Here is a 16,988-nt window from a genome sequence, read left to right as displayed (position 1 = left end):
TCAGTTCACATCTAAAAGACACACAACATCAAAACTCCATAAATCTCCTAGACTAGATGTGTAGCCTATTTGATGTCATGCAATCCCGTAGTGTTGCAAACCATTGTTTTCCAGGATGTTTTTGTCACTTAATCAGGAAATACGAGTCCCTGGTACAATTTAAAAAGCATTAACCTGTTAAGCTTCAAGCCCACTTTTGAAAAATCCCCAGAAATCACATACCCAAACTGAAACAGATACAGTTCATGAACCCTTTGCACTAAAAGCACAAGTATGATCTCATTTGAAAGCTGACACCTGGTTGTTTATTGTAAATGTAGAATGAATTATTGTCATAATGAAAAAAACAATTTTAAATAGCTTCAAAGTTTTGTAAAGTTATTAGAAATTTATTTTTATGAAACATCTTTATGAAAATAAAATGGAAGTTGGCCCTGGAGCAATCTAGAAATGCACTGCAGCTAAAGCCACATGTCTGACCATTTTATATTTAAAATCTGAAAATGATAAGTATAAAACTCTGTATTTAGTTAAATGTTTTTCAAGATCATGTCAAATTACTTTATTTTGATTAGACTCTATTAGCAAACTGATGTTTAGTCATCCTCTGAGTCATCTATTCAGTCTATTGTCTCTATTGTTTTGTGGTGCCCCATTCAGTGTCAGTCTCCCCTGTACACATTCACACCTCTCCAGACTGGTTATTATGGATCTAAATATGCATTTCTTTTGTCTGCATTATAGCTACTAACGACTGGCTATTCACAGGCTATTCATAGGGTTTCAAACCCTAATTTCTTTTATCAAAATTCTCACTAAATATTTGAAACTGGTATCAAATGCACTGAAACATTTCAGTAAGCATTCCTATTTAGAAAAAAATCATAAAACAATAACTGCTCGTGGCAGGTGCGCCTGGGCTCGCTAGCATGTTAGCTTAGCACACCATCAATACACGACCATTTATGAGATTAAAATTATGTTTGTGCTCCAAACTTACTATATAACGCAAGTCTAGTGTTTTAAATAATCTTCTGTGATCTAACTTGGCTTCATATTAAAAAAAAATCCGACAGAAAATGTATTATTTAGTGTTCTGAACGATGATGAAATCTATATCGATTAGCATTACATTATAAATATAATCTATTATTATGAAATACCTGGCATGGCTTGAAGAACACAGGTAACTCAAATATCATTGCAATCATGTTTATTGTTTTCAAAACATCTTTATCTGCATGTTACAGCGATCTCTGTCAGCTACTTTCTGTATCACTCAGTGACGTCCTGGAATGTCACATGACTATGGGTCTTCTTCATGATCCATATATGGACTTTTATTGGACATAATAGCGCCCCCATGCCATTGGTATGAATGGAAAACACAGCACATCTCAGTAAGAAGCGATCATAACTTACATCGACGCATTTGGGTATAAATTCAATAAATATTATTCCTGTCTATAGAAATATGATGTGAATCTATGAGAATATATCAATATTTCTCCACATCTGCACATTGTTGAGCTAAAAGCCCTCAGGGACGTTGTTTTGTGAATCGCTGTCATGACGACAGCACGGAGTGTTTTTTATGAATGGACCAGCTGACGCTCATAATTCATATTAAAGGTATCGACTCATTGTTTTCATTTCATAACTCCTGACACAAATTAAGACATAACTGTCACTATAAGTTTCTCAGAATACAATAGTGGTCAAATACTGAATCTTGAGGCTTATATCTTTTTAATGATGTATAGTTTGTCAAGGTATAACATTAAATCTGATAGTATATTTGAACTAAATAAAAAAAAAAACGCTTCAGTGCGCCGACGCTCTGGAGACGGTTAAGAGGTTAACGAGGGCTCATACAACAAACAGAATCAAAGTATTTGTCAAAAAGGCCACACACAGACCTGCTCACAGACACATTGATGTAAACATAAAGCAACACAGTGAAACCGCATACAGCCACGACCTCACAGCTCTCCGTCACATGGAGTGCGACATCTAAACCTTTCCCACAGAAACAATGATGCATTTTATTGTGTCCGCTTAAATCCCTTGGCCACATGGGCCCCTTGAGTTTCCTCACACGCACTTTTCTGTGGTTTGATAATTACAAACAGACAGCACAGTTTTAGCAAGTTCGGATGGTGCTTTGGTGGGCCAATATTTATTCAGGGGTGCGTGCTTCGCTCATGCCCAAGTGATGCCCAGTTACCCAGAGGGCCTGACCTGATTATCATATCCACATGACAAACTGAAGAAGTTGCTATGAACCCTCCAAACAGTGTCCGATTGAGCCTACTGGAGGTTTTGTAGAAATTTATTGAAGTGTTTTTCATTTGTTAAAGCCATTTAATTGCTCATCAAAGTGTCAGATGTCGCAGACCCTCTGGAATTAAACGTCATCACTAGTCTTGGAGCTTATTCTTTCCAAGAACCACCTACTTAGGAAGACAGGTCAGAATGACATGTAAAGCGACCAACCACAGTTACATGCTTTTAGATTATACTTCAATAATATGGCTGCATTCGATAATAATATAAAGTAGGCGAAAAACAGTATGTGACTCATAAAAGAGTAGGCAAAATGTACCCGGATGACCTACTTCTTCCAACGAGAAGTGTGCATATATGATGGACTCTTTACTATCCCATGAGGCCACAGGAGAGGATTTATGAATGGCTGTGAAGCGATGCAACTGATCCCTGGTAGGTCACATGATAATGACAGCATGGCGAATGGAGTATGTCCAGATTACATTCACACTATACACTCATACTATATAGAACATACTTTTTTTAGCTGTCGTGAAGCAAGTAATTATTCAAAATAAGTACCTACTCGAGACAGTGCCCATAATTGCCCATAATTTAATTCATTTTTTCAAAATTATTATTAATTTGATTATTATTATTAATATTAACCCCCCTGATGGCGTGAGCATGCACATATATGCTATACTGTTTTAGTGGTTTGAGGGCTTTTTTTTCCAGGGCTTGATTTTCATACTTGTCTACCTTTTTCCTAGATTTTAAGATGGGCAGCATTCTTTCCACTGGGTGATGTAGTATTTGTGGAATTTTATGAATGATCTCAAAGACCAGGTGATGGTATTTGTTTTTTTGGGTCACATTATTTATATTAGGTGTCCTTAACTACTTCATACTTACATCAAAAAATAAGTACAATGTACTTATTGTGTTCATACTTTTGCTGCTACTGAGGTGGGATACGGGTAAGGTTCGGTGTGGGTAGGTTTAAGAGTGGGTTAAGGGGTAAGGAAATTAATTTCTTAATTTCAGGTGTAATTACATGCAGGTATTTTTGAAAAAATTAAATACAATACAAAACCAACAAAATAAGTGCATTGTATCAAATGTTAGTACATAGTAGTTAAAGAAGACACTTAATATAAAGTGGGACCTAAATGCCAACACTTAAATGCCAATTACAAGGCTGCCCTTATATTCACTTGCCACATGATAATATCCATACAGTTATGGAATAACTCTGTCCTATTGATATACGATAAAGAGCATCACACAGATGGCCGTTAAAATGTTTACATCAGAGAGAAAGAAACAGAGAATGAAGGAGCAGAGAGAGAGATCCAGGTCTCAAAAGCTATCAGCTGAGACTAAAACTCATCAGCCAGAAAACAAACTGGGCCACACATCCCTCTCTGGGTGGTCTGGCTCCACTGCACTCATAGAATGAGCGCTGACTCTCTTCCAGCGGATGCAACTGCAAATCCTGCCAGGGACCACGGGTTTATAGCTACACCCCTCCAGCTCCTGACGCTCTCGCTGCGACCGAAAAATCCTCTGGCTAATGACATACAGGCCTGAACCTGGAGGGGGAGAAAGGGTTAAAGCAAGCCAATTGAGCGAATAATAAGTTCAATTTAGGAGATTGGAGGAGGGCTGGTGTGGAATGAAAACCAGAGGACACCACTGCAAGCTGTTCTGGAGAGAAGGGAACCATGGGACGGAGGGAAGCCTGGCAGGTGGCCAGAGACAGGACACTGAGTTTGGGGGTGGCTTTAGTTCTGCGGGGCTGCATGAGGTCAAGGAACGGATGGGGCTTCACGTAATTAAACCAATTCTTACTATTGCACAAAATAATAAATAACAAAAATTGTCATATATGCTGAGGCAATTCAGTGGGGTTAACGCCAGTGGAAGTTTATCACTTGTATGTAAATGTGCATTTCATAACCCACAATAAGCCCAAGAGAGCACACAATGGAATGAATGCAAAGAAGCCTCCAGCAATCACGTTGTAAAATGCAATAAGGCGTGGAATTATTGATGCAGGAAACTTTTCCTCAGTGTAGTTCTTGTTTATTGTGTTGAAATGAAAGTCAGGTTTGTTTTCAGTTGGGACAAAATGGATATTTTGAATAATGTCTGATTCTAAGGAATTTACTTATGCAAGTGTGATTTATAGAGACACTTCAGATAGACATCGAAGCAATATGCTAGAATATTTTTCATTACTCACTAGATTGCAGTATCAAGTGGTTTATTTATTCAAATTCTCCTAAATGGATAAGCACGAAACACTACATTGTCATTTCCAGTAACATTTTTCCTATTATGGTTTGTTTGATTGCTTTAATGTACAAGCGAAACTGTATTTTGTTTCTTTCCACTCGTTTGTCTCCACTTCTAATCCCTCTACTAAATACAACATAGCACTGTGCATTAGTCACTACTTTCTTCTAACTTCTGTGACTGTAATGTGGACTAAGGATAAAGCAATTTGAGCCATAGACTTGTAGACCACCCAGTTCAGTCAAGAGTTTGCAGGTAGAACAAACCCACACGCAATAGTTCTATAATTCTTTGAATGCACTTTATTTAAACAACAGCATTTGAAAAACAAAATCAAAGAACAAAACATTGTCATACAAACAAAGAAGCCAATTGATGCACATAAGTTAATTATCACTTAGTGATAATGACAATGCATTCGATTGACATGGAAAGTACCAATTCAGGAGTGGCAATCCTGATTCACATTGTAGGCGTTTATGAGTACAAAAACGATGAAAACAATGATGAAAATTATGAGATCGTCTAATTTTGTCATCTCCGAAGCAAAGAACTGGAGCGTTGTGCTTAGTTCAGAGGCACTGTAAGATAAACGAAAGCATTAGCAAGACGAGCAAGAGCATCCTTCCTCAGAAATCCATGGGGTATTGAAAATTATTATGATGCATTTTCTTCCTCTTTTGTTTGTGATATTCTTATGTACCTGTACATTTAATATCTAAGTCACACATTATAAACACAAGGAACATCAAAGTTAGGAACATTGTCCAAATCTAATTGTCTAAATAATGTGTGTAAATATTAGAAAGTGGCAATGGAGACCTTCAGCTTTTCCACCCAAAACTTTGAAAGTCAACCTAATGTTATAGTGGCTTTGTACTGTAGATGAACAGATACCAAACAAATGACTAAAGCCTTTGTCTTAACTGCAACACTTCTCAGACATGCCACTCCAGGAGTCTGCTGCCTCTCAAGAAACTACCCTCTCCACAAGACATGATCACCTCCACTTAACCTCGACACCACAGCATGAGAGACAACGATTACTTTCCCGCCTGGTGAACGAGAAAATGAGGGAACCGAGAGATGGTACAGAGAACTGAAAAGACAGAATGAAAATGAAAGACGTGGATAATTGGGCAGTGACCTTGACCTAGTACTCATCAGGGACTCTTGGAATCTTCTTTGTTTTCTCTTTGGCGTCACTCTCACCACTAACTCTGACAAAGATGAAGAGGAGGAGGTGATGGAGTAGAAGAAGTGCGTGGTTGTTCGCTCCCGCTGAGTGGTAAGCCACCCCCATAGTAGGTTAAACACCAGTCTAGGACACACAGACACATACGCGTGCACACGCTCTCATCATTTATGAGGGTAATTTGGGAGGTGTATATGGACGGACTCATCAGAAGTGCTTGTCTCCAGCTGATCTTGGCTCAGCAGGGTGGCGGGATTTGGAGAAGATGCACGCAGTGTAACGAAAGAGGCGGTACAGGCCTCCAAAAGTGACTGATGATTGACGGGCTTAAGTAAGGTGTAGATCAAGCAGGCAATCACTACCGTGTTATTAAAGACCTTTTGCAGAACCTGCAGGTATCCAAGATCTCCCAGTGAATATTGTGTATCTTGAATTGAATGCAATATCCAGCATTCGTTCCATTTAAGGTTCCGAAGAAGACAAAGCATTTCGACCACTTAGAGGGGAAGATAATACTTAAATGTAACAAACTTTAAAAAGTTTTAAAGTTATAGGGTGAAATAACCTAAGAGACTGTAGACTGCTGTCAGTGAACAAGAAGAAGAAGTTGCTGATTTAAGATTTTTAGGGGGATTACGATGACAGACAGGGAGGTACGTACTGTAAGGTTTATAACCACTTATGATTGACCATAAAGATCCGATTTGGGCAAATGCAGACCTGGGAAAACTCAGGCAAACAGCAAGAGTGCAATCGAAACAAGGAGACAATGCAGATGGGTAAATTGGTTAGAAAATGACTAGAAGAATTCAATCTCTCTAGAGAAGTGAGCAGCAGAGAACCACAACACACTCTTGGGCTGTCAATAGTTGCCAGGTAAGCACACCAGGCTCTTGTGCCTCTAACACTTTCATGTGAATTATTGTCACTCCCTGATCTTATCAGCTAGCTCAAGTCTTTAAGGCCTTACTCTGTTCTTCACTTGAATATAAGTGAAAAATATAGCATGTGAAATCATAACAAGGTACAAATGATCAACGCACTGGATAACAACTTCTCAAGGTTATATACTTACAATACAACCCAACAGACATAACAGTGTGATGTTTATCCTTGTGATCGGGATGCCATCTTCTATAATTTCTGATAAAAATATGTTTATACCCATTTTTAACTAATGTTCTGCTGGAATGCATTACTCATAGGTATGTGCAGGTGTGGACACTGTGCCTATGTGAAAAGGGGCTTCCGCACCGGGTAGTTCAAGGAACTAGCAACCAGGGTGGTTCCCCGAGAACTAAATATTCCCCTAGGGTCGTTGCATTCGCACTGCCAGTAGGAACTCTGAAGTGACGTATAACGCACTTGTTGTTGTGACTTTTATTTTGACGGCGTGAAGGACATTCATTTTGTAGGCGCTGAGAACGCCAGAGCCTGAGCACACAACACTCTCAATCTCCATCTTCATTAGTTTAATACGTTATTAGATATAACTGTTATACAAAGAAAGTAAACAGTGTATAAAAAAGTATTAGTGTTTGCCATGTAGTTGATGTCCAATGTCGCTAGCTGAGCAGAAATACAGGTCCCCTCAAAGTCATGTTGGATTTTCTCAGTGTAAAGGTAGATTTAGAGTTAGTTTGTGGAGTAAATATATAGCCTATAATCTGTGTGTGTACATGGATTTTTAAAATGGCAGGTGCTAGTGTTTTGCATGCGCTCGGCCAATCAACATACAGTTACGTCACTGGTAGTTCCTATTGTGCTGGGTTAGACCCTTCTCTGAAGTAGGAGCTAATTTAGTTCCCCCCCAAAAGGCGTTCCTAGAGCTATCATCATTCCCAGTTCCTACGGTGTGAAAACGGCAAAAAGCGGGAACTTCCGCCATTAGTTTTAGCAACTATGAAAATGTTCCTCCGGTGTGAAAGCCCCTAAAGAGTCAGGATGCTCAAAGTAATTGCAAGAACTACATCAGCATTTTGCACAATAAAGATTCTAAATAAAACATTTCCATTTGAAATAGACAAAACATGGACATAGACCACAATTATCACTTGTTTAAAACAAAAACAGTTTAAGGGTTAGCATATGGTTAACAACAATATTTTGTCTATTATCTGTGAAAGAGCAAGTAGCAGCTGATTTTTTAAAAACAAATCAGAACCCTGGATCCAAGTGTTTTGCCATGGTGTCATGGACAATTTGCAACAGGTGGCCATGTTGCCTCAAGTTACACTGATCAAACTTTCAATCAGAATGCAGAGTTCATGCTTGCTGAGTTCTGATTGGCTCAAAAGAAGGATTGTCATCTTATGCACAAAAAGATCATAGAAATTCCAACGATTCCTCTTAATTCTATTGTTTTAATATTTAACGCCTCATCTGCCAAGTGCTGTTCTCTTTGGAAAAGTACATAATGCTGATAGAATTGACAGTATATATCACATGATTCACTCAGTAACTGCTTCTAATTCTTTCCTCTGTGTTTTGGCAGTGTTTCTTTCTTTCACAATGTCTATCATCACCAAAACATCTGCTGCAAGCCAAGAGCTGATATTAGACCATGAAAATAGAACAACCATAATAACAATAATAACAATAACAACAATAATAATTGAGGGTGAAAATAGCAATAAATAGTGCTGTGGAGATGGGTGTGGCTAAGTGTGGTCAAATCAGGACACTGTGGGCAATAGTCAGTAAAAGAGAGAGCCGTGGGAGGTGACTGAAGAGAGAAGGACTACCGCACTTTCTCACAAGCGCATTTGCTTGAAATGGTTCATTTTTCTCCACTAGGTCAGAAGCAGATGCAGTTAGACTACACCCTCAACATTGTCCTTCTGTCAATAGCAGTCAGTCCATCTGCCTATTACGTTTTATTCTCTCTGTCTCTGAGAGAGCAAAACTGTAATGAAACCAACAGTTTAAACAGATCTGTATAAATCTTACGGATTAGTGATGTTGTGCGCAGTCTGTGTTGGGTGTGCATAGGTGGTGGGGGTAAAGGAGGGATTTCTTGAACTGTGTGGGACTGCTTGGAATGATCGTTGTGGCTGGTTGTGGGAGGGATGGCGCGGTCTTCAAAAGCACCATTGCGCTAACTGTAGACCTTTCAGCACACCACATGTTTATAGTAGGGATCCTGGGCTGGGCTGATGTGTACACCCAAGAGCTCATCTGTACCTCCAACCCAACTGACTGCTTTAGCAGTCAAGCACGGCCCTCCGTTGGCGACCGACAGAATGCCCCATCATGGAGGGGAAGAAGAGGACAGCCACAGCCGCCCACTAGACTCCCTGATCGGGAAGGAGTAAAGTTGTTGGTGTCCTATAGGAGATCCATGGCTCATCTAAAGCTCTGTCCCTGCCATTTTAACCCTGTAGAGGTGAAGAGGGGTCATGGATAGTGGTATCTTATAATAGCTCCTCTGCTTTCTGATTAGAAATGAAATACTTGGTGAAAGACTGGCCTTCTTGACATTCTTAGCATGCAAGTTTGAATGCTTGTGACAACATGGGGTTAAGGCAGCCATCTTGAAACCTGCCGTAATTTGACGATTTACATCTAGGAAATGAAAGCTTTCCAGCACGCCAAATACTTTCCTTGTAGCACACTGTAGGGATACTGTAGCTTCTGTACCATCACATCCCTGTAAGTAACTAGTGAGGTATGAGGCCAGGAGTAGCTCACAACTAATTTTTCTACATCAACACTTTACATACCTCCTTAATCAAAATGCAGATCTTGTTTGATTTGGTCCTCAGAGGACACGCTGTCTTTGTCAGTAAATTTCTAATCTATCCGCAGCACTCTCCTCTCCTACAGAATAGTTGTAAGTGCTCACTCCTCGCCTCTACCCACCTACAGTATAGTCTTTGTGGAGGCTGTTTTATCTCTGATATTCTGCCTGATCTCGGGGACTTGAGGATGAACCACATGGGGGCAGGGAGCTGGGTCTGGCTGACCCCAGAGGCAGGCCTTTGTCTTTATTCTCATCTTGGCCAGAAGAAACAGCTGGAGTTGAGACAGAGTTGGCCCCTCCGGCCGGCACACTCTCATGCCCACCGTAGATCTCCTCGTGCCCATCTTCACTGGACTCTGCATCCTCTGAACTGGAGAGCAGCTCCTCATCGCGGTATTCGGACACGTCTACACCGCCACCCTCAGATCCAAGCTCCTTCAGTCGGCCATGATGCTTCACATGATAGCGCTGATTCTGGAAAAACTTAACGATAGTGTGTTTGGGCAGATCCAATTGGGCTGAAAGGGTGTGAATCGCTTCTTGGTCAGGGTAGAGGCCCACATCTTGGATAAAGCTCTGTAAAATGCCTAGAGCCTCTAGAGAGATCTTGGTGCGGGAGCGAGGTTTCTTGGTAATGTTGCTAACCCCTCCACTGTTGCCTGAACCTGCATTAGCCTGAGGGTTCTCTTCGGCTCCAGAACTGGGAACAGGGTCCTCTCGGATTGGAGAGTGGTCCTTTAGCGGCTGCATGGGCTGTCTGTGAAGTGCCTAGTGAGAAAGATGAGAAGTTGTATTAGTAAACTTATAAACAAGAGTCAGCAGTATGGAATAATTGAAAACTGCTTAACAGTTCAAAGTGTCCTTTCAATGAATGTCTCTTGGAGTTAATGTCCTCTCTGCACTTAAGTATGTGATCAACTCTGGTAAAAATCCAACCAGACTGCCCCAGGCTATGATTGTTTAACTTTGTATATTGTACACATAATTCCACAAGATTGAATATTTTGTCATTGCATCGTGTTTTGAGGGCATCAAGGCAACTAACAGCATCTGAGCTGACACATCAACCACATTTAATTCAACAGAGGAAGAAGCTAAACAAATACTCACCAAAACCAAAATAAATTACATCAAAAAAATCTGTTATGAAGAAATGTGTTTTAAAACAACATTACATTTGATGTAGTGATAAGTTGGTTTTCATGTAATTTTGACAGGGATACATCCTATCCCTGTTAGCATAGACAAGTGACTGCTAAATTTAACAGAAAAAGTAATGCAAACACCAAAACAAAGACAGCCAGAAATGACACTTTTGACTTTGACGTGAGATGTAAAATTGTTACCATATGCAATATGATATTGTCTTGTACAAACACAGTGTAACTATTAGCATTTTCCAACAAGTTAGTAGGCTAACAGAGCTACACTATTGTTTTTACAGAGATTCTGAGGCCCTCCATATGTTTCATATGTCAATGAATCTGCCATTTTCTTCTTGTGTGGGTGGCAAAGTACGTAGGTATAGGGAGAGGCACGGAAGGGGGATTGGGGGAATAGAGTGCAAAACAGTGGTAAAATAGGATTAGGAGTAAATAGTATATATTTAGTACAGGAAAGAAAGAGGTAGGCTATCTGTGAGCTCTGATACAAGGGAAGGTGCAGTGTGTCACAGCTGAGCTATCAAATACTGTGGCGCTGTCCTGCTGAGTTTATGACCAGGGTGGGGTGCCCAGTGCCTCCACACTGGAATGCTAAGCTATAAATCTGCGGTGCATTAAAATTAAAGGACCTACATAAAGATAATAGTCATGCGCCTCTCTCTCTGTCTCTCTCTCTATTCCCTAAATAATAACAGGGTATTTTTTAAATAATATTGAGGGCAGGCCAGACCATGAAATTGCTCCGATTTCACTTGTGGGGGCTGTTTTGGGCTGGCGCTTTACAGGAAGTGTGTAGGTTTGTTCTTTTTTCTTCTCTATTTCTCCATAATGTATTACTTTCCATGTCTCAGAGAAACAAACAGAGGCCACAAGAAAGGATGAGGAAAAAGAAATTTGAAGAAGTTTAAAGATGGTGAATAATTAGATTGACCACAAGGCATAACAGCACAAAATACCCGTTAGCTTAGCTAAAGAGACCACACACACACACGCGCACATTGACAAACCCATTCATCGTGTATATGTTTTCTTGTTGTGTATATTATTTTATGAAAATCTGGGAACAAGTTAGTTAAGTTTCAAAGACACATGTACAGTACAATCCAAAATGCACAACACACACATTTAATAGCAACTTATAGCATTGTTTTGGCATCCTAAGGGATATTTTCAAATTCAGAGATGGAGTGTGAGTCCTCTAAAATCAAATTCATAGTAAATCATAAGAGGCCTGTTCCTGTGCTTTAATAGTGGACGCTAATGAAGAGTTTTTCTGCCAGGCCAGAGGAGTAATTCCATTTTTAAAATCTTGCTTTAGCTATAAAGCCAACCTCCGATTACCTCCACCGTCCAATTCATTCACCTACTCAGTTCTTAAACAAAGTCTTCTCAACCACAGGAGTCACATTTGGACACAAGGCCATTTTTTCCCCTGAACTCTTTTTTCTTTCAATGTTCCATTTTTCCCCTGAACTCTTTTTTTCAGTGTTCATCTCCATCGCTTCCTACTTTTCTAATTCCAAGGACGGGTCTCTGAATTCATTGCATTAAGAAAAAGTATAATTTTTTCTTTAAACACAAATCAAGGCAAATTATGGTGAAGTATGAAAGAATTATAGAACATAAAAAATTCAGTTGATTCTTAATGAGGACTGGCCCTCGTGGGGGCGGAGGCAGGATTAAGTGGGGCTGTGTTGCCACTGGAGATGCCATTAACAGGCAGATAAATATGTAATGATGAGAAAGACACTTTCCTGTTGGTTTGCTTTTGCATGACTTCACCTTCTCCAATTATCATGTGCATCATAATTTTTCTTTGCTACATTGCAATACCTCAGGAATGGGCGAGTCATGTATGTGTGTGTCTGTGTGTGTGTCTTGATATATTTTAAGAATAAGTAGAGTTTAGGCAATCCACAAAAATAAAAGAAACAGGCAACAAGTAACTAAGTACAACACGATGATTAAACCTTATTTATCAACACAGCACACATTAATCACTCATCCTAGTATGAAAGCATGTTACTGCCTCAGAGTACAAAAAAACTTACATTTTATCTCAAAATGTATATTATTTTCTTTGTAAATGCAACATCTGACACAGTGACTTTATATCGCGTAATTGTGACTAGTACTTATTTCAAACTTTCAAATCTTGCTATTACCTTTTTTTACTTTTTCACACTGAGGAAGAAACAGGCTTCCATACCCTATTAAATTAAATCAATACTATATTATATTAAATAAAATACTTGATTAAACAAAAGCTGCAGGACTTGTTCACTGAGCTCTGAATAAGGCCTTAATATCTTTATTAAAGGGTCAGTATTGTCCGTGAAAATGTTTGCCATGCTAAGTGTGTGTGTAAGCAAGCAAGTATGTGCATTGCTCGCTCTTCTCCAACCCCAGCACTCAATTGGGGTCCCAAACCACATGGCAGGGTCTAGGGGGCACTCCAGTGCACATCGCAGCATCCAATTTAGCAAAAACAAAGGAGAAATTATTCATAAGAAATGTCCTGCCAAATGAGCAAAGAGAGGCACTTAAGACCACGCACACACACTGCGGAAACAGCGTGAGGACGATGTGGGACCAGGTCAGCCACCTAGATTGTGTTAGTGTGACTGAGTTTGTCCCTAAGGTGAGATAAGCTGCACCCAGGGGCTCACACGGACCCATCCTTGAATGGTTGAAACCTTTAAAAAAAAATCGCCATGATTCATTTTTAAAAAATGGGACGTGGGTTCCCTTGGCGGCGGGGGGGGGGGGGGGGGGGGGGGGGGGGGCACAATGGGGGGGGGGGGGGGGGGCACAATGGGTGCTAGGGAGTCTGCAAAAAAGGTCACAATTTTTTTTGGGATTTGATAAAAGTCAAAGACAAAAAATAAAAGAGAATGACAACATTCTTTATAAAACTGCTTTGGAACACTATTTATGTTTATTATTTATGCTCTATAAAAGGTCTAAATGTATCCTAAAAGGGTAGAGAAAAGATACACTGTTCATTTTATACAAAGCAATGTTTTTTTTTAAAGATAATATTGTAATAATTAGCTTTTGGTTAACGACAATAAAAAATTCTGCAATGCTGTTCTTTTCAAGGATATCCATGTACACACCAAGCATTGTCTTATGAGACAACACAAATGACATGCTTTATTTGGTCTGACATGTGAATGTAACAGGATTTCATGGTTCAAACCAGAGGAGGACTTGTGCTGGATCTTTGAGTTATGTTTGATTATCTTATAGGTTAAAATAAATACATCAGTGTAGTCTGTTGGTCACACTGAGGTGGTATCTGCTAAATAAACTGTATACATGTATGTGTTGCATGTGTATTCATTCATTAACATGCTCATACATAAGCAGCTGGGACACATGTGCTGACTGTGGTGGCAGGCAGGCTGGAGCCGAGGGGGCTGCTGGGGATCTAAAGAGGGTCCCTCATAACTACATCAACAAAAAAAACAAAAAACCCCACCAACAACAGCAACATGCTCATGTATGGCATTTACGTGTTGACACAAAACAATATTGTCAAACCTGTCTCATTTTTAATTTCCTTTAGAAATAAAATAGTCTGTACACAAAAGTGTCAACAATGGCTCAGTGAAGTGTAATTTATGAATTTATTTAAATGATCAATACATTAATATTACATCACATTAAAAAATACTTTAAAAAGTGATTATGAATACAACAATGCTTTAGTAAATGCTGACTTTCCTTATGTGTTTTTATGATAAAAGTTGTGCAAGAGTTCATGGCCAAAGTCATTGTGGAGTTTCTAAAGAAACTTGAGTCATTACACGCGCGTGTGTGTATGAGATTTGCGAGTGTTCCTTCTCTTCCCGTAATTATTAATATCAGGGCTGTGGTGGCACTGTCTGTCAGGGTGTGTCCTAATGGGGCATTTCCTTCTGCGCCCAAAACACATAAATGAGTATATTTACACACATACACATGCTGCCAGCAGACTGTTTATTCCACTAACATAAAAGAGAAAGCATGCGAGAGAGAAAGAGGCGCAATGGGCTAACAACACAGTAACTGAGAGTCACTCTGTCTCCATTTGTTAGTACTTAATCTTAATACGGCTGCTTAACTTAAGTTAATAAATGTTAATAAACAGCAATCATTGTGAGTGAATTAAACCACAATGCTTTACTGGCAGGGTGAGAAAGAAGAGTAGGTTAAAAGAAGGTGGAAAGCATTGATCCAAGTGTTTGTAGATTTATGTGTATGCAGTTTGTGTGTGCATGTATTTACATACAAGTATTAGTGTGTAGATGTGTGTGTGCATACTGTGAATGAATACGTGTCTATGTTAATACTGGAAAAGTGTGTGTCCACAGTCTATATTATAATGACCCTGGCTGGCATAGGGGAAAGTCCATTTAATCAGTAGCGCGTTATTTGGATTTCTGTGTATGTGTGTGTGTGTGTGTGTGTGATTAAAGAGGTTGGGGTGTGCTGGGTTATTAGCTGTTGGCAGGAATGCTGTATGAATGATGCTGATATTAAAAATGAAGTCTCAAAGAAGTGTGCATTCACACAATGAACACACATTCATATTATCTTAAGATAATTATGCTTAAAATATTTATGTGAAATTCGCTTTCCCTCCACTTTTAACACTAAAGTCTTATACACTTAGGGGTCAAATTATAATTTTTTTACTTTTAATATTAATCAAGGTTTCTCGCAGGAAAAAAACACCTTCTCTCTTAGAATTAAACAGGCTTTTTTGGGGGCAAAAAACAACAGGCAATAGAGAGAACTTTAAAGTAAAATAAAATAAATAAAATAAAATGCTGAAAAGTTAGGGTCAGATTGTTAAAAATATTTTTTTTGAATAATAGACTGAATATCTGCTTTTGACATAAATGCAGGCGGTTTTGTTAATTTCATCTGCCTGTCATCAGAAAGTTATAGAAGATCAAAATGAACATTTAATAAATGGTCTATCTGTACTGAGAGGAATAAAGGAACATTTCATTTCTGCAGTGCAAACGCCACATTCAACTGCTTTCTTTTGCCATACGTATTTGAAGTATGCAATTCGATGTTTCAAAAAACTCACCTGAGGGTCAGTGGGCAAGTGTAGTACAGTGTGCAGCCGTTCGCTGTGGTGATGGCGGGACTCTTCTTCGTACACTAGATCCCTGTCTGTCTGCGGAAGGCTCAGAAACCTCCTGATGGTACACAGGTTCTCCCAGAGAGTCCTGTTCTCTGGGCTGGGACTCTCTTTCCAGCGAAGCAGCTCGCATAGCCATCCCTAAAGAAAGAAAAAGGGTTCATTGCATGTCTTGTTTAGCTGAAGGTATTTTTTCCAACAATATCACTAAATAGTATCAATATATGCCTTGTCTACTTAGTTGGATAGGCTACCCACTAAAGCTCTGCTATAGGGACTTTCTTCTCTTTTTGGGCATTTATGTCACTTGAATATATAGGAATGATGGGCAGAATGTGACGTGAAACAACTCACCCCTCATTCATGTTTTTTTTTATGACTGTAAAGTTCACTTTACAGTAAACAAGTACCACCACAAAGCATCACAAGTGCACTGAGAGAGCTGAGAGTGTGTGAAAGAGAGAGTGAAATGGTGAGAGATTAGGAAGATTTAATTATCTCTGCTAGACTGGTCCAGTCTTTGACACCAGCTGTTGTGTGCAGCCAACCTCTTCCAGCACACATTGTTAATGACCTGAGCATCTCTCTCTCTCTCTCCTTCTCCCTCAGCTCCTCCTGGCCAGCTGCAGCAGATGGACGCGTTCAACCGTGACCCCCCACCCGACCCCAGACCTGTGAGACCTAACCACATCTGTCGCACACATTGGTATATATACACACCACCAGAGCAGCACTTTGCTGACACATCTCATACACGCAAACATGCAAAGATGCCCCTGAAACATGCCTTTAGATGAGGTGGTCACACCTGCAAAGCCATGCCGCAATGACACAGAGTTCCTCAGTAAAGTGAGCAGCAGAGACCAAAGCTCTCTCAGGCTATTACATGGAAAGAATTAGGCGCAGCTGGGAGTGGGATCATATTTGACTAAATCAATTATCTCTCTTTGATCTAAATGAGACAGAGACAAACAAATGGTCCAATAGCTTTTGAAAAAAAATCTTTATCAACACTCTGAAATGAATGCCTTTTCCAGCTAAAGAATTAGCTGAAAGAAAATTAGAGAAAATTATCATTGTTGTCCTTTGCACTCAGACAATGTGGCCACTAACATTTTCTAAAAGTGAATTTAAAACAATTGGATATATGGATGGATAGACAGATACATAGATATCCAC

The 16,988-nt window shown here is 39.6% G+C and overlaps 1 protein-coding gene and 1 long non-coding RNA gene across 7 annotated transcripts in view; both read right to left on the bottom strand.

Moving 5' to 3' along the window:
• Window positions 1-4,856: 4,856 nt before the first annotated feature.
• LOC130069178 (uncharacterized) lies at window positions 4,857-7,233 on the bottom strand. Its single transcript, XR_008803740.1, has 2 exons — window positions 5,308-7,233; window positions 4,857-5,193 (listed from the first exon to the last, which is right to left on the bottom strand). It is a non-coding gene; the product is annotated as an uncharacterized LOC130069178 (long non-coding RNA).
• A 564-nt stretch (window positions 7,234-7,797) lies between these two features.
• satb2 (SATB homeobox 2) overlaps window positions 7,798-16,988 on the bottom strand; it is a 51,105-nt gene continuing 41,914 nt past the window's right edge. For all 6 annotated transcript variants that reach the window (XM_056232869.1, XM_056232867.1, XM_056232868.1 and 3 more), the window contains 2 exons: window positions 15,756-15,950; window positions 7,798-10,274 (listed from right to left, as the gene is read on the bottom strand). In XM_056232869.1, coding sequence (XP_056088844.1) covers window positions 9,654-10,274; window positions 15,756-15,950 — 816 coding nt within the window. In that variant the 3' untranslated portion in view covers window positions 7,798-9,653. The remainder of the gene's footprint in view (window positions 10,275-15,755; window positions 15,951-16,988) is intronic.

The sequence above is a fragment of the Rhinichthys klamathensis genome, unplaced genomic scaffold (genome assembly GCF_029890125.1).
Source record: "Rhinichthys klamathensis goyatoka isolate OS25496 unplaced genomic scaffold, OSU_Roscu_1.1 h1tg000358l_1, whole genome shotgun sequence".
Taxonomy (NCBI): domain Eukaryota; kingdom Metazoa; phylum Chordata; class Actinopteri; order Cypriniformes; family Leuciscidae; genus Rhinichthys; species Rhinichthys klamathensis.
This window is presented reverse-complemented; position numbering and strand designations above follow the sequence as displayed.